We start from the raw sequence: 18,281 nt of genomic DNA on the forward strand, positions 1-18,281 counted from the left end.
AGCTGTAAGAAAGTCTGTAGGATAACCTTAGCTGCTGCCTTCTGTACATCAAGTGTACAATCCCTTACTTATTGTGTTATCCTTAAGGATCTTTAACACCTGCGTGGCTATGTATATCTCAGTAACGAACTGTCAGTTTGCTCTAAACTGAATACTGAATTAATACATTTTCTGAAATGTTCCATATGCACGATTGAACATGTATCTCTCATTCAGTTTTAGCGAAAGGTCTCTGTATGGAATGACAACGTTTACGGCCGCAATGATTGGAGAAAACATCTAATGTTATAATTAGCCCTTTGCGAGAAAAAAAACAAATACATGAGAGTCCTCTGACAGAGGTTTAAGGGAAAGCATGTCAGTTCAAACATGCATAAAAAAAATCACGAGGAAGTGATCAGCTGGTGCATTGTTTCTCAATTATTAACTTAGCTATCGGTAGTTAGCTAGCTAACGCTGTAATGTACTAGCTAATAAACTAGTGCTAATAAAACTAATGTTGACAGCAATAAACTCGGTTAACATTAATCTACCTAACTAGCTAAAGTTACTAACGAGACCAAGCTTAATTGGGCCGTAAGCTATAACCTAAAATAACAATTGCTATGTCTCTAACGTTATTAGCCTTCTTTTGTCGCCAACACATTGGCGAAATTACGATGGCAGGACACCACTCCATTAACGTCACAACAAAATGAACATCTGGATATTAATGTTTGATAACAAAGATAACCAGCGGTAAAGTTAGCTAATATTCTTCAGTTAAGAAAGATAGGTAACACAGCCTGGCTGCAGTGGCTGTAACCACCCCTGCTTGTATAATTGACATTTCTTCTTACCTTGCCAGCTGGCTAACGTTGATGAATAGGATTAACGATACCACAGTGATGTTTCTCAAAAAGAAATAGTGCAAAAGCCACGATGAGCTGTGTAACGTTAGTTGAAGCGCGCCTTTCTTGGCATCTCGCTGTGTGACTGACACTGGACCGCTGTCCAACGAGCCGTAGGCTATCGGCTATCCCCCAACAGCGTGGATGGGACTGCTGTCGGTTGAAGCTATGAAAGGCTGTTGTCCTGTGACAGAGGAGGCAAGAGGAGGACAGCCGCTGGCTCTCATGGATGTATCGCTGGATCTGCTCCACTATAACTGGCTAGCTACTTCCGGGTCAACATTTTCAAAATAAGCTTCTCTTACAGTTTTTTTCGATTGCTAAACGACAGTGGGCACAACTGGAGTCACATGTGCAAAACTCTAACTCCAGTCTGCACAGCAGCAGTTCATGTGGACCAAACTCTAGTTCGTTTCTCATTGCTTGAACACAGTTTTCAAAACTCTACACAATTATCCCATGACTTTAACCACAACGTGCACAACACTGTAGACTTACAGCACTTTGTTCAAATGCTAACACACTGCTGTCAAAACTGTTAACCACACATTCAAAACAGAATAGATTTCAGTCCGGTGCCTTAAACTGGAATTTTAGCTGAAGTCTTTTAGACTAGTAGTTAATGAGCATTTATGGTATTTATACAGAGAAAGCTCAGAAAGCCTTTTTTTGTATACAAACACCAAATAAGAATGAAACAATTATACATTGTACCGTTTGAGAGAAACAGGTAAAAGAGCAAAGATACCAATATGTCCAGGTAAGATGTCTGAGGTTATGTACACAGCTATAAAAAAAAGTGAAAAACACTATATCTTTACAATAGTAAAACTGCGTTCTTACTGTTTTTCAGAAAGTAATGGAGGTGAAAGCAATGGAAACACCACATTCATTTGTATTTAGAGATGATGCAGACATCCAATGTGATGAAGAAAACTTGCGACATGATGCTGGAGAGAGGCAGAATTAGTCACACTATTCTTTGTTACTGTTACTATGTACATTTACAGTTTTTCTTGATTGCTTTGACCTGCTTAAAGAAACTGGGATCTACTTGGTTTTCATCATCACTGTCTCAGCAGAGCAGAAGACACCTCTTGCAAATGTGTTTTTCTCATTGGATTGACACATTTTCCGCAGCCCTTTTGCAGAACAGTTAACACGGATGTCATTCGAGCAGTTCAAAGTCCATTGTTTTAGCTATGGTAACCAAACAGAAACCATCTGTTCCTAACTATTAGAAACTACCTACATCAGTATGAAACCACTGAAGCACCTGTTTCACACTCCTTCACAAAAATCCTCAATTAGCAATCAGTCTGCAGGGTTAGGCCATGGCCCCATCGTCAAGACAGAAGAGACTGAGTATAAATATGACCGGGACACATCAGGCCGATTATCGGCCGTGGGACAGTCTGGCGAGGTTAGTGACTCAAATCTGTTCGGTGTGTCCCGTGCCGTCGTCCGTCTGGGGGGCTGTCGGCGTTAATTTTGGCCGACCTGCCCAATGGACCTGACATGTTCGGTCGGTGGCAGGGAAGTCGGGACTCACCCAGAAATGACGAGCAGAATGCAAGGGGGTAAGCTTCGCTTCAGAACTCGAACCTCCGATGGCGCCATTTAAAAGACCCTCGATCGTGCCGGTGGAACGGATCGGGTACCTGACAGTGTCAGTACCCGATCCGTTCCACCGGCACGATCCGTTCTGCGCATGTGCAAGATGACACGTATGCCATGACGTAGGCGCAGATGATAATGCTGCGTTCATGCCACCACCACCTCGGAATAACGGCACCGCTTCCACCTGCACGATCTGTTCTGCGCATGCGCAATATGTTCACGCATGCGCTGTGGTACGAGGATTTACGACACTACCCAATCTGTTCCCACACTAGCCTCCAGCTAACGTTAGTTAGCTAATAGCTAATTCGGCGGACCGCTAGGTGATTATAGCGGTCTGCCGTTAGCCTCCACCGGGAAGCTAACGTTAGTTTAGCTAACGGTTAATTTGGCTAACCGCTAGCTGATTGTAGCGGCCTGCCATTATCCTCCACAGTTAAGCTAACGTTAGTTTAGCTAACAGCTAATTCGGCTAACCGCTAGCTGAGACAGCATGTAAACTTTAAAAGACCCTCAAAATAAAACTTGAAAATAAACGTTAACATATATAACAGCTGTTACGTCAGTTCTACTTTACTTGTGCTCATTTAAAATACAATCACTCAATACTTGTCTTTATTGTTATTACTGTAAAGTCTTAATTTAGCTGTAGCCTGCTTTCCCCATTATGTTTGACTTAACGTTATTTTAGACTGAATCTAGCTGTCCGTTCTGCCTGCATGATCCGTTCTGCGCATGCGTTATTACGGATCGGGTACTGACAGACTGCCACCGACGAGGTGGCATGAACGCAGCATTATCATCTGCGCCTATGTCATGGCATACGTGTCATCTTGCACATGAGCAGAACGGATCGTGCCGGTGGAACGGATCGGGTACTGACATACTGACACAGACAGAGCAACGGGATCTGTCGGTACACGATCCGTTCTACCTGCACGATCCGTTCTGCACATGCGCAACACATGCGCGATCCGTTCTGCACATGCGCAAAATGTTTGCGCATGCGCTGTTGTACGAGGATTCACGACACTGCATGATCTGTTCCATGCTTCCGGTCGACAGCCAAGCTAATGTTAGTTACGCTTCCGGTCGACAGCCAAGCTAACGTTAGTTTAGCTAACAGCTAATTTGGCTAACCGCTAGCTGAGACAGCATGTAATAACTTTAAAAGACCCTCAAAATAAAACTTGAAAATAAACGTTAACATATATAACAGCTGTTACGTTAGTTCTACTTTACTTGTGCTCATTTAAAATACAATCACTCAATATTTGTCTTTATTGTTATTACTGTAAAGTCTTAATGTAGCTGTAGCCTGCTTCTCCCATTAAGGTTGACTTAACGTTATTTTAGACTGAATCTAGCTGTCAGCTAGCGGTTAGCCGAATTAGCTGTTAGCTAAACTAACATTAGCTTCCCAGTGGAGGCTAGCCATAGGCTAGCGTGGAACAGATCGTGCAGGTCGTATCCTCGGTAAAACAGTATTATCTTGCGCAAGTGCAGAACGGATCGTGCAGGCAGAACGGATCGTGTACCGACAGGATCCATTATATATATATGTCAATGGCGGAATGAGGTGACTACAGTCTCTCAAAATCTGATGAAAATCTTTTAAACTGACCTTTGTTGAGCTAAAATGAAGACAGATTCAGCAACTGCATGCCCTATTTCTCGCTTAAAATGTTTTCAGAAACACGTTTCAGTGAACTATTTTAGTATAATATGAGATCGTATTCTGAACGGCCGCCATGACAGTCTGGCTCTGAATTTCCGGAGAAAACAAACCCATGTGACGCGTTCGTCCAATCAGCTGCCGGTTTTCATTTATTGGGCAACATTACAGATTAGCGCCGCCTGCTGTTATAGAGATGTATTACGTCTCGTCTCCTCTCTTCTTTTTGGTCTGTTCTGTGGCAGTTTTTTGCACCTCGGGGACGCGACTGATCATATCGACGGGTTTTCTGTCAACGGTCGCCCGTCGGCTATATGTGTCTACACTTTAAACTCTACAGTAATATATGTTTATACTTTACTGTAATATATTTATATATTTCTAAATTTCTTATACTAGATTTCATTTTGGTTTACATGTATTTTGTGTAATATTTACAGTATTTCAGTTTTCAGCCACAGTTTGAAAATTAGAATCAATGGAATCAATAAAATTAGCATCAAAGCATTTCTGATTCTGGATCCAATTATTTGCAGAAGGCAAATTTGATAACAAATGGCTCTGGCATGAAAGCTACGTACAGTAATAGGCTACAATAGAGATAGACAGAGATACTTTATTTATCCCGAAGGAAATTAAGGTGTCCAATAGCTTATACACAACATACATCCACATAGGCACACAGACATATGGCATATGACATCCAAGCACACATACTACATAATTACAAAGAAAGATATCAATAGTGTGCCCTTAAAGTAAAGTTTGGTTGTAGCATTTTTAAAGGAGTGGTGTGGAAAAATGCAGAAAGGTGCAATGGTATCATAGTGCAAGATAGCGTCAGTGCAAATTCTATATCTATCCAAGTACAACAGGCAACACAATATATCAAAAATATAATAATCATTACTTAACTATACATAGACACTAGTAAAAGACTTGAAGAAAAGTTTAAGTTACATACAGTTGAAAACTGTCCATACAGAACAAAAGGACAGCATGGTGTATTGACCATACATGCAAGCTAGCAAAACATGACAAGCAATGGTGCACTGATTTGCACTGAGTGCTGTATTTTGTATTTTTTCTGTGTAATGGTTGATTGGAAGAGCTCATACACTTGTTTGCAAGTTGTGTTGTTTGATGGCAAAATTTGCTTTTGTTGAATATTTTACAGTTTTTTTTACAGTTGCTAGGACACATTTTTCAATACTTGGGTCACTTTGTCAAAACTCTTCACACAGTGAGGACAACAGAAGTATATGTGGGCTAAACTGTGGATCATTTATCATTTCTTTGGCACAAAATGCATTCAATGACTACATCTTTCAAATGACATTCATTCTTTTCTCACTTTAACACAACCGCCAAAAGTCTATGTACCTACAGGCCAATTTGCACATGCTAACATACTGTTTTCAAAACTGTTAAACTTAAGTTCAAAACAATAACATAATAAAAAAAACTGAATAAGACAGCAATTTGCTACATTTCTACAGTACTATTGTAATGAAATATATTTTTAATCGAAAAATTAAATGCTATGAAAACAATTGGACCAACCACAGCTGATTCTCATTATTATTATTAACACCTACACAGGTGTTACTCTTTCAATTTCATTACAAAAGGAGACAACCTCAGAATAGTTTTGTATTGTGACATAAACATGGACCCAGCCAGAGATGGAGAAGTGTCTGAAAGAGGAAGAAGAGTGGCTGGGAGGGGGCAAGGAATTCATATGCGTGGTGGAAGAAGAAGAAGAAGAAGAGGAAGATCAAGAGCTCAGATGAGATTAGAGCTACTGTAATTGATCATGTAATCAATCATGCTCTCTCAATGAGAGAGGCTGGTCAGAGAGTGCAGCCAAATCTGCAACGCTCAACAGTGGCATCTATTGTTAGTTTTCCAGCAAACCAACAGTTAACTTGTATTCTGCATGGCATCTGACTGAGCTGCACATTACAGAAGTAAATGAACTTAACTGAACATAAACTACTAGAGACAAGAAAAACTGCTGATTTTCATTCCTTCTCGTTTACCTTACGTAAAAATTGGTATATTATACAATCTATATCTTTTCCTTAAATAAACTATTGAGTAGTGTCAAGTCACTCAAATTGTTCAAACTGTAAAGATGAAAAAGTTTGTAATTTCTGTATTGGTGTTTTATGCTAGTGTTTTTACTCTGTGTTCTGAGTGACAGTGTGTGTGTTATCTTGGTGAGGCTTGTGCATAGTGTTTGGCTGCACTGAGTTTTGAGACGTGTGTTAAGAGTTATTTTGCTTTGAATGAGTTTTGCAGGTGATGTGAACTGTTTAGCTCAGGTGACTGTTGGTAATGTAGACTGTGGCTTGAGTTTAGCACGTGACTCCAGTTGTGCCCGCTGTCGTTTAGCAATCGAAAAAAACTGTAATAGATCCATCAGTAGTCAGTCCTGTTACAATGTATGACATATGAGAAGATTGCATTTTAATTCCAACAGTCAAGCTGTATCGGCAGAGCAATAATCAAGCATTAATATTTACAACATACAAACAATACAAACATTTATCATGGTTGATAAATCATAATTGAATGATTGAAAAACACTCAGAAAAAGGACATGCATGAATGAATAACTAATTTTTTTTACATAATAACTGATATACATCTACAATTTAAATTATTTTATTATATTAAATGTTATTCATATTCGTATGTGTGTGTGTGTTTGTGCGTATATTTATTCCTCTTAGGTGCGTTTAACTATGCATGTCGAGTTGTTTTTCTTTCCCAACCCGGCCCTGCTTCTGTTCTTCTTTACATTATATTTATCGATTTAAATTCCTCATACTTTCCTGTTTTAGTTGGCTTTATATTGTATCCATTTAGCCCAGCGTCTTTCATACTCAAATTCTTCACACAATGAGCTTTCCTTAGTATGTGCCATTTCTGTGTCTGTACCTGAAAAATCACCAATAAAGGCTTCTAAACCAAATATTACACAACCGGACATGTCCCAGCAATAAAGTGCCCAGAATTTGGGGAGAAATGACCAGCATTGGCCGAGATTACAGTTATGTCGCGTTAGAATGTAGCATCTTAAAAGTTAGCAGTATGCTAACCTTAGATTGTAGATGCACTTTCTACCGTCAAAAATTGCAGATAAAGGCTTCTGAACCAAACACTACCCAATCGGACAAGTTTCAGCAGTAATGCTACCTGGAATTGGGGAGAATTTAACAATATTGGCTGGCAACATGACATTGTTTACTGCCGTTAGCCATGTAGCTACTTTAGTTAGCAGTTGCTCTAACAGAATATAGCAACAATTTCTACATTGCAAATAAAGGCTTTTAAACCAAACACTACTAACAGAAAATATTTCAGGAGTAATGTGACCCGGAATTGGGGAGAATTTAATGACACTGGCAGCCAAGGTGACATTGTTTACTGCTGTTAGCATAGCTAGTTACATGGGACAATGTAAAACATGCAACACAACAACACTGCAAAACACTCCAGTCCTGCCTACTTGGAGCAGATGACTAATCATAGAAGGCCTGCTTAGAGTTGTGTAAGCCTAGAGAAGAAAAATACTGTTGAACCCGAGTGAATGAGTGTTCTGAGTGTTCAGAACAGTTGGAAATCTTAACATTTTAGCTCACAGGGATTTGTCTAAAATACATTTACCTCATTATTTGGCAACATTCAACATGAAAATCCAACATAACATTGTAGATATGACAAACACAGAAAAGCATAATATGAGACCTTTAAAAGGTGCCCTGCCACACAAAACCGTTTTTACTTGAATTTTTTGAAATATGTTAGGTCCATATGTGTTTATGTCGTGAATGTGAAAATGAACTGATTCCTCCTCTGTAAGCGCTAACCACTGAAAAGAAATAAGCGGAAAAATCAGGCCAATTACAAAAGCTGGTCAGTCTGACATCATGTTGCCTGAGCTCATTACTATTCATGACACCACAAAGTAATGAAATACGTGTGGCAGGGCTCCTTTGAGCACTTCTGGTTAGACACTAACTACGTTTCATTGCTCTGTACTTGTGACAGTAAAGTTGAATCTAATCTATAAAATACTAGGTTTTGACCTAGTCTTGAGACTACTCTGTGCAAAGGTTTTAAACCTAGCATAGTTTTTTTTTCTAAAGAAATTGAAAAATCTTCAAATTAAAATTGCAAGTCACATTTAAGGCAGAATGCTGTAGGATGGGCTCAGCAGTTTATAAAGCAGGTCTGCAATTATTACAAATTTACTTTCTACTTCCAGAAATTGTCATTTTAAGAGGCGACAAGTCCAGTCTTTCAAAAGGCAACCATGAGATCAAACTGCTACAATGATAAATAAAATATATATCACTTTATTTGAACACATTATTGGCAGTTACCACCAGTTTAAAAGGTTTTATTTGCTTAAGTGGGATACATAACATCAAAATTAAACCATTCAACATTTTCTAGTTAAAATATGAAGAAATTTAAAAAAGGTATTCTCATTGAGGGGGAGAAGAGGATGTTTACCTTCATAACAGAACAAAGTGAGTAAGTGCATACAAACTGTAGCTACTTAAGATTCTGTAGACCTGAAGGGATGTTACTTCAATGAATTTTAAAAAATATGTTAAGAGTTGAGATCTCCAGAGGGTGGAGAGGAGAGAGAACTGGCTCTTGTCATTAGAGGAAGTAGGGAGTGGTTGTTCGGGGTGGTATGACGCGCTCAGAGTCAGGGACAGCACGGAAAAGCTTGGGTTCTCGTCTGTTGACATCCTTGAACACCATGATAGACGCAATGTTTCCGCAGCGGTAGCAGTAGTTGGGCGCCGACCACACTGTCACCAGCTTTTCGTCAAACATGAACTTGTAGCCTTCATGAACAAGCTGATGTGCACGGCAGATGAGCTTCAGACTGTTGATGTGCACAAACTAAAACAGAAAAATGAGCATGACTTTAATCAACTGGTGTTACAGGTGTTTCAATTTTCCATTGATTAGTTTAAAATTTTGTTGACACAACATACCTCATTAGTAACCTTGGAGCCGAACAGCCAGCCTGCACCTCGTGGACTGATAGCCCAGGTGTCCACATCCTCCGGATCTGACCACACAAGATCACAGAAGGCCCCCTTGTGGGGAATCTCCTGGTTGCGTTCAATGGTGCGGATCTGGTCCAACGTCTTAATGTCAGGTGAAAGACCACCATGTACACACAGGACCTGCTCATCTATCAACTTGGATTAGAGATTAAAAGATTTCATTAGAAAATCAGGCAGTTCTGAAAATATAACAATATAATAAATACGACCAGTCATATTTTTGATCAGGTTTGGAATTGTCTGTAAAAACCCGACCTCCACACTATACTAGAGAAGTATAAAAGGTGACAAGGCATGAAACCAAAATCAGGTAGGGGGTTCTAGGGAAAACTTCCTTAAATAGATTTTTGTGATTTTTATATGGAAATTAAGCCTTTTAGAGCGCTTTGATATTAATATACAACTTATTTGATTCCCTTTATAAATCACAATCGACTCTAAATGTGGCGCATCTTTGGCGGTTTTATGTCACGCCCATATTTGCCCTTAAATAGTCAGTGAAAAGCCCCAAATTAATATTCATCCATACTGATATCATGCACACAGAGGAAAACAAAGCACTTTCACTCAATGTGAAGTTGTAGTTGTTCTTCTTAGAGAGGTGGAAAAGAGGAAAATATGTTTGGAGGGCACAGTGCAGGCATTATTAATGGCAAAAAAGCTGTAGAGTGACAACATGTTGCAGACAGTTAATGCCACAGCCTCAGAGGTCGGACCATGGCCCAAATAAAAAATAAATGGTCTGATATTAAAGTTGATGCAAAAAAATGCCTAGCGCTAACCCAAGAAAGTGTTTATGCCACGGGACACTTGAGCTGACCCCTCTGTTAACGCTTGGCTCAAAACAGCACAGAGATTCAACAGGACAGTTCGAGGAAGTCGAAAGAGGCTCTGAGGCCACTCTTCCTCGACTCTGCCAGCATGTCTTCTTGCTGTCAGTCTCCATTTGCCACATCTTCCAACATTGCAACGCCAGCCATTGTGTGTCATTGTCAATTTTAAAGGTCCGATGACATGGTGCTCTTTGGATGCTTTTATATAGACCTTACTGGTCCCCTAATACTGTATCTGAAGTCTCTTTCCCGAAATTCAGCCTTGGTGCAGAATTACAGCCACTAGAGCCAGTCCCACAATGAGCTTTCCTCAGAACATGCCATTTCTGTGTCTGTAGCTATTGAGGAGGAGAGAGGGAGGGGCAAGGTGGAGGGTGGGGGTGTGGCCTTGACCAACTGCCACTTTTCTCATTTGAAAGCCATGATGTCTCTCTCTCATGGGTTGGCCAAATTCTCTGGGCGGGCAAAGTAGAGAAAGGGGAGGTAACCTCGCTAGCAACATTCCAGAACAGCTCATCTGAGCTTTCATTTTCTAAAAGGCAGAGCAGGATACCCAGGGCTTGGTTTACACCTATCGCCATTTCAAGCCAATTGGGGACCATAGGCAGGCTGGGGGAACTCATATTAATGTTAAAAAACCTCATAAAGTGAAATTTTCATGCCATGAGACCTTTAACATGCTTTTTATGTATTTAACAAAAGTATTTAACGGTTTGCCTTAACAAAATTTTGGCTAACAACATTAGGAACAAACACTTCTTTATTGTGAAATCTTTATTTAAAGAATAGGTTTTCTAATTCTAAACAAAATAATGCAGCTTTGTTATTTTTATATAAAAATGGCCACATTATGGACTAGAGACATAAACAAAGTGACAGTTACAGTAACCTATAAATTGTCAGTTCATAATGGAAATATTAGTTTTTTCACTTGAAATGAATATACAGCCTTTAAAAACTAATACATTGAAATTGGATTTCTTATTAAAAAGGAAATGTTCCACTGTGTTATTAAAATAATAAAACACTGTACACCGTTTTCAAAACCACACTGCTTTGTTAATTCTATTCTATGTTCCTCTGCACAAAAAAATACAGTTGTACAGAGTTTGTGTTGCTGAAATGGTGGATATTCTAACTTTACTTTAATCATAAACTGAAATCCAGCATCCTCCACGACTGCATATTTTTTGCTATAAACCCTGCCAATTCTTTAGTTATGGATTGGGTTGCCTTTTCTGAATCTGCATCTATATATTTCTCAGTCCAGTCAGTAATGCCACCCCGAATAAACACTTAAGAAGAAGCCCCCACCCTTGCCTATACCCCGCTGTGCACACACATTATACATCCATGCCCGAGACTCATTGCCAACATTTTTTGTATTAACGTTAACTTAAGTCACAGTATCCACTGCAGTAATCCACTTGTCAAGACAGTTTGTTGTCGTGAAAAACAATGTATACCTTAATGTATGTCATGATAATGTTTTATTTAAGGTTAAAGGGACGCTATGCCAATTGCTAACCTGTGCTTGTGTGGGTTAATAGATGAACGTGTTTGGCTTCTCTCCATTAAACTTAATGTTAACGTGATCTTACATGACAAACTACATAATCTTCTTACAGTACAATCAGTGTGCTCCAAATGCACCTTTTTTTCCATTTATTTAGCTAAATAGTATTTACCTTAATTTTCATTTCAAATCAGACCTTCGTAACAGGTTGCAAGGAGAGCACCTGGCTGCCTACATGAAGGTTTCCATCAATGGGTCGACCCCTGAGGAATTTACCTACAAGAGGGCATTAGAACTTTCTCTTTTAGTGTGCAAAGTTTGTCAATAAGGATATAGATAAAATATATTGTTATTGTCCACCAGGACAAACACAAAGCAAGCGTCTTAAGAAAATCAAAGGGTTGATATTAAAAGGGTGATAAAATACAGGTAAAGAATGCAAAGCATTCTTTGCTGTGATTTTATTAGGCTAATGACTTTAAAAAAAATAAAAAATATCAGTCAGTGACTAGTGACATGTGGAGGAAGGTGCTCTGGTCAGACGAGACCAAAATTGAAGTTTTTGGCCTAAAACGCTACGTGTGGCAGAAAACACTGCACATCACCCAGAACACACCATCCCCACCGTGAAACATGGTGGTGGCAGCATCATGCTGTGGGGATGCTTTTGTTCAGCAGGGACAGGGAAACTGGTCAGAGTTGATGGGAAGATGGATAGAGCCGAATACAGGGCTCTCTTAGAAGAAAACCTGTTAGAGTATGCAAAAGACTTGAGATGGGCGGAGGTTCACCTTCCAGCAGGACAACGACCCTAAACATACAGCCAGAGCTACAATGGAATGGTTTAGATCAAAGCATATTCATGTGTTAGAATGGCCCAGTCCAGACCTAAATCCAATTGAGAATCTCTGGCAAGACTTGAAACTTGCTGTTCACAGACGCTTTCCATCCAATTTGACTGAGCTTGTGCTATTTTGCAAACAAGAATGGACAAACATTTCAGTCTCTAGATGTGCAAAGCTGGTAGAGACATACCCCAAAAGACTTGCAGCTGTAATTGTTGCGAAAGGTGGTTCTACAAAGTATTGACTCAGGGGGGGCTGAATACTTTTGCACTCCACACTTTTCAGTTTTTTTATTTGTAAAACAAATTGAAAATCATGTATCATTTTCCTTCCACTTCACAATTATGTGCCACTTAGTGTTGGTCTATCACATAAAATCCCAATGAAATACATTTACATTTGTGGTTGTAACGTGACAAAATGTGGAAAAGTTCAAGGTGTGTGTGTGTGTGTGTGTGTGTGTGTATATATATATATATATATATGGGTATTACTACACTAATACACTAAGTATTACATTTCAATAATAATTAATAAATAGCCAGTTTTTCAAAAAAGAAATTATAAAAAAATGGTTCCACTTCGCCTGACAACTCTTCTCCAAAACAAACAGCTCTGTGATAATAGCTCAGCCCACAGATTCACTCACTCAAAGATTTTGATATTGTACTGGAGTGAATTGAAACGAGTGGGCCTCTGGAAGGTAATTCTATTTTTAAGTACAGCACCATTTGCATGAATTAGGAAATGGTTGTTGGTTAACCCTTGTGTTGACTGTTTGTGTTTTCAATTTTTGCTTTATAGCAGAAAATATGGGACGTAGAAATAAGCGCTGAAAATGTGTAGAAGAAAAATTTAACAATTTAAAACATTGGAAAAAGCAAAAACAAACTGAAAAAAGGTTGATGGGAAGACAACACAAGGGTTAAGCACATAGGATTTACTGGGCTGGTTGTGCAAAACCACTAGTGTGGTCTTTTAAGTTGCTTTGGGAGAGGATTGATCCATGTTTACACATCCTACCTATGATGAAAGGTTTACAGCACAAAATGCAAATGTTATTGTGAAACCAATGTGAAAAACCATGAATGAACTTACAGCGGCCACAGTCAGCATGTCAAACACTTTTGTGCAATACCGCCAGGCATTTGCGTTTCCATATTTTGTTTGGCATTCATCTAAAAATAAGCAGAACATTCATGACAACAGGGTTTGATGAGCTTGTGAAACAGAAAATATTTATAAATGGCAACATTGAAGCATGTCTACCTACCATAAAAGCCGTACACTTGTGTTATTTGTCTGCTTTCGTGATTTCCACGTAGAAGTGTGATACGATCCGGCCACTTTGCTTTTAAAGCTAGCAGATGTGTAAACGTCTCCAAGCTATAATATCCTCTGTCTACAAAGTCTCCCTAGAGGAGGGGAAAAAAAAGGTACGTCAGGTATGTCGCTCAGTTATGGTATCAGCTTTTTGATATCAAAGAGAGAAGGTTGACTAGAGGGACAATTACTTGGGATAAACAAATCAATGGATCTTGATTTAAAAACAAAAAAAACAAAAAAAAAACTGCACACATATAGAAACATAAAACTATAGTTGGTGAGTATTTACAAACCAGCTGACTGTAAGTGTCGATTCCCTTTGAAACAGCAACAACCAATGGGGAAGCTCCAACTCGACCTAGGTCATCACTCACTTTTAAGGGTGCCCCTTAGTCAACTAACCGGTCGTTTTGGTCCTAGTTGACTAAGTTTGCTGTAGTAGGTTAGTCATTTTTTATACTTTTTTCATGCTGAATGACTTGTTTCCAAGAAATGTACGAGCACATAGGGTAAACGCAAGTTAGTCGACGAAGAATTTCTTTAAATCAAGGACAGCCCTACTCACTTCGACCAATGGTGTCACTTACTCTGCGACAGAGTGACAGACGTTCGTGTTTATAGGGCTGGCCCTCCTGTTGGGTCCAGCCAAAAAGTTTACAAAATTGGTCTCTAAATATTTGTGCGTGTACACAGAAAAAATATTTTGAGCTCTGTTAGTTAATTAAAAAAAAAAAGATAAAAAAACTTACCATGAAAATATAATTTGTGTCTGGAACTTGGCCTCCAGTTCTGAAGAGCTCGCAAAGATCATAAAACTAGACAGGAACATTAAAGAGAACATTTAATCTTAAATTCATTAAAAAAAAGGAAAGAAAACAGACAATGACAGAATACCACAGTATTAGCAATATAATAGTTAATTTAGCATTTTACATGGACTGGTATCCATGTGTCTACATGACATAAGGCCATTACAAACCGTAGGCATGACGAATAAGCGACGCGAATATGCGAAATAATCAGCTGCAAATATTACACATCAAAACTATTCACAATGCCAGCGAATTTACGACAGTTTTCAATAAAAGTTTCGGATCTTCACGCCAGCTCATCTACCATGTAGTGAACGCTGCTGAAGAGAGAAAAAGTGATGGGAGATGCAGTGTGAGCAGACGAGAGAGATCGGAAGGGGATAGTTAACTTTTGGCAGGGAAGATACAGTAGCTAGAGTCTGCAGTTCAGTGTTTCCTCTATGTTGATAGCATAGTGGCGGCCGCCACGGTAAAATTTCCAGTGCAACGGTATCAGAAATAGGGCAGCCGCACAACAGGGTTTTCGCTATGTACACCATGCACCACTGCTCCTTTAGTTTATAAAAAAGTCAAAGTCGTAAAGCCGTCTGCTCAACTGAACTCAAGCGAACTGTCATCCGCTCTCTCTCCCCCTAGGGTGAGCAGAGCAACTGGAACAGTGACAGGACATCATCACTCGCAAAGTCACGGCAACCAAATAAACAGGGCGAGTACTACTTTACTCAATCTTAAGTGACAAACAGCGACGAAAGCCGCAACATGAAATCCGCACTCACGCGGGTCCCATGAAATAGGACAGCTACAGTTTATTGGAAAATAGCATCGGGGACAGTGAATTTGATGAATTTACTGTTTCAGACCCCAGTTGGTACAAGAAGCTAACGTTAGCGAACGCTGCGGTGACGGTGCCTCTGACTCCCCGCTGCAGGAGAACGCTGCATTCCTCCAACACACTGTATTAACGTTACTGTTTTAAGACAGTTGTCCAGGTTAGTGGGGTGCATACCACATAAAAAAACGTAGTAATGTTCATTCAGCGTTTGTTTTGTTGTTAAACTGTGTGTAAAATGAGCGGAGATGTTAAATCGCCCTACGGTACCGTCTATTTGCTGGAATGTTTCAAGGTAACGGTCAGTAGCTAACATTAGCAGATAAGCCCGTATGATGAGCCTCATAGGTAAACAACACAACGTGATTGGTTGATGTCTTTATTTGCATTGCCAAAGCTCAGAAAAATGGGACATTGCTTAAAAAAAAATTACGTTGCTTTATCGCTGCGTAATAGTGTGAAATACTCGTGACAAACACAACAGTTCGAAAACATATATTGACGTGCGAATTAGTCGCACGAAAAAAACAGCCCGGGTGTGTAAAGGCCTTTATAGCATAAAATGTTTGGTAAGGCCAATTGCTAGTAACATATTTGCTTAGGCTGACTGAAAGTAGGACTGGGCCACTTATCAATAATTATGCTATGAAATTGATTTGTGCATGCCATTTATAACACATACACTGTTTAAAGCAGCCACTAATTTAATACGTATACATATTTTCATATTATTTTAAATTTTTTCGATCAGTAAATTCAGTCTTTGGGCAGGATTTTCAGTCATTTTTGAGTTAGGTTAATTTATCATCCTTGGAGGTGTTAGAACAAGAAATTAGTTAAACCAACCTGACCATGAATATCTCCACAAACAGTAACTGGAGTAGAGACTGGCTGAACATTTGATTCTTCCAGCAGTAAATCACAAACATAATCACACAATCTCTGAAAAAAGCAAAACATGACAGTGGTTAGGCTAGTAGTCAAAGCCATGCTGTTCTAATCTAATTTAGCTTTCCAATGTTGAAACAGACTTGGGCAATCCAGGTGACAGACAGAACAGGTTTCAGGAAAGCTGGTCAGACAATCAGAATTAGATTTCCAAGTTAAGCTTAGAAAAACATGTCCACCTGAATTCAAAATGCTACAAAGATCATTGACCTAATTTTACTTATACAGTTCTTAACAGGGCTAAGTTACCTCAAGACCAACACCCACCCACACAGTCCTGTGAATGTCTCAAGAGTGGGTTAAGGGCTAAACAGGGTAAAAACAGGGAGGTATGCCGACAATACAATATGTAGAGGTTGTGAACTAGCTAGTTTACACTAAGGCTTTACTTCCTCATAAAGAATATTATAAATATGAAGCCAGTAAAATGGTGCTGCAATTAGGATTGGTTGTTTTTGACAAATGAAAGTATAACAGAAAATCAATATATATCATTGGTAGACTCTAAGTATATATGGTGGGTAACGAACAATTCACCTAGCTAGCTACCGATATAACGTTAGACTGCTGATGAAATTCGATAACGATACTGTTTGGTTTGCGCTGCCGTGGTTTCCATGTTTCGCACCAGTTGTACATTTAACCGTTAACGTTAGCTAGCTAGTAAGGTAAGATAGCATTAAGAATCAACAGCTAAAGCTTCCTCTTTTATTTTCCTGTCATGATTTGAATACACGAGTTTTGTTAGCCGACGATCGCAATTATCGGTAACAATGGTAAAATGTGCATACAAATAACAATAATCCTTGCTAACTCCCGAGTAACAATTAGCAGTTACGTGACACTCGTTTTACGTTAGCTAGTCACTCCGTTTGCTTCCATGAATAGTAAAATCTCAGCATACGTTAATTTCAGCTACTTAAACTCACCTTTAGATCATTTTCCGGCAGGTATTTGCAGTGTCTCGCTATTTCAACGTACTTATCAAGGTCTAAAGGAGCCATTATCAAAACGCTAAAACCAGAAGATTGCTAAACTAGTTAGCTAGCCAGCTAGCAAGTTCCTTCCTTCCTTTTTTTTTCTTCTTCCTCTTCTATTCTTCTTCTTTAACGACGACTTGCAACCACTCCGAGCATTATCGCCACCTACTGTATCATTTTAGCATTTTCCTTACATTCTTGTTATTACCGTAGTTCAGTTTGGGATCAAATAAGGGTCATTAATAATTTGAGCTTGTAAAAAGGTTTTGTAGCTGCAGAATTATTTTGTGCATGTGTAAAAATTTTTTATTAAATTAAAATTCATGGAGTAATATTTTCAACAGTGAGGTTTCACAAAGTCTGAGCAACAATTTCCTATGTGCCTGTGCGACCCTGAAGTTACAAACACAAGGTGTGTGTTTTTTTTGTTTTTTATTATTGATGCAAAGTTCAAACACAAAAATACAAACAAATACAATACATTAAATCAAACAATCAAATATGTCTTACATTGCCAGAAGCTCAAATTAAATTCAGTTCTTCCAGTATATTGGAGCTTTTAATTGCTTATTTATTTATTTTTAAGTGTTCTATTGAAGTGTTTCAGTTCAACAGTAAAGCAGTGGAAGCAGAGTTTCGATCCAATCCATTTTGATTTGTGAATGTGGAACTTTCTGAGTATGATGAAGAGATGCATAATATAGTTAAAATTGTCCGGACCATGAAGTACAAAATATAACATGACATCAAATACATTCATTGAAATACTCTTACCTATTTTTCTGTTACTAAAATGTCCCAACTCTTTCCAGAATACAATTGTGTGTTTACAGTGATAAAATAGAGGAAATATATATATTTTTACAAATTACAAAAATCACAGTTATATTCAAATGTTCATTTAAAAT

The 18,281-nt window shown here is 38.8% G+C and overlaps 2 protein-coding genes across 6 annotated transcripts in view; both read right to left on the bottom strand.

The window, feature by feature from the left end:
* Positions 1 to 4,169, bottom strand: part of scai (suppressor of cancer cell invasion) — an 88,375-nt gene extending 84,206 nt beyond the window's left edge. The window contains exon 1 of one of the 4 annotated variants that reach the window (XM_039779052.1): positions 4,135 to 4,169. The gene's annotated coding sequence lies outside the window, so the exon portion shown is untranslated. Of the gene's footprint in view, positions 1 to 839; positions 1,169 to 4,134 lie in introns of those variants that run through there. The other 3 variants (XM_039779053.1, XM_039779051.1, XM_039779054.1) reach the window with 3 other exon arrangements.
* Positions 4,170 to 8,531: 4,362 nt separating this feature from the next.
* ppp6c (protein phosphatase 6, catalytic subunit) lies at positions 8,532 to 17,522 on the bottom strand. Of its 2 annotated transcripts, XM_039779055.1 has the most exons (7): positions 17,323 to 17,520; positions 16,292 to 16,387; positions 14,554 to 14,619; positions 13,752 to 13,893; positions 13,577 to 13,656; positions 9,210 to 9,419; positions 8,532 to 9,114 (listed from the first exon to the last, which is right to left on the bottom strand). In XM_039779055.1, the coding sequence occupies exons 1-7, from the start codon at positions 17,395 to 17,397 to the stop codon at positions 8,866 to 8,868; spliced, it is 918 nt and encodes a 305-aa protein (XP_039634989.1). In that variant the 5' UTR covers positions 17,398 to 17,520; the 3' UTR covers positions 8,532 to 8,865. The 2 variants fall into 2 exon arrangements, with proteins under 2 accessions (XP_039634989.1, XP_039634990.1); XM_039779056.1 differs by lacking the exon at positions 16,292 to 16,387 and having other exon boundaries at positions 17,323 to 17,522.
* Between the last annotated feature and the right edge of the window lie 759 nt (positions 17,523 to 18,281).

The sequence above is a fragment of the Perca fluviatilis genome, chromosome 17 (assembly GCF_010015445.1).
Source record: "Perca fluviatilis chromosome 17, GENO_Pfluv_1.0, whole genome shotgun sequence".
Lineage (NCBI taxonomy): Eukaryota > Metazoa > Chordata > Actinopteri > Perciformes > Percidae > Perca > Perca fluviatilis.

Bases quoted from the DNA above. Each gene is read 5' to 3' on its own strand.
- ppp6c (XM_039779055.1), bottom strand. From the start codon at position 17,397: ATGGCTCCTTTAGACCTTGATAAGTACGTTGAAATAGCGAGACACTGC. The intron at 13,894-14,553 runs GTAAGTTTTTTT...CCCCTCCTCTAG, and splicing joins ACACAAATTATATTTTCATG to GGAGACTTTGTAGACAGAGG. The intron at 9,420-13,576 runs GTAAGTTCATTC...CTCTAATCCAAG, and splicing joins ACATGCTGACTGTGGCCGCT to TTGATAGATGAGCAGGTCCT.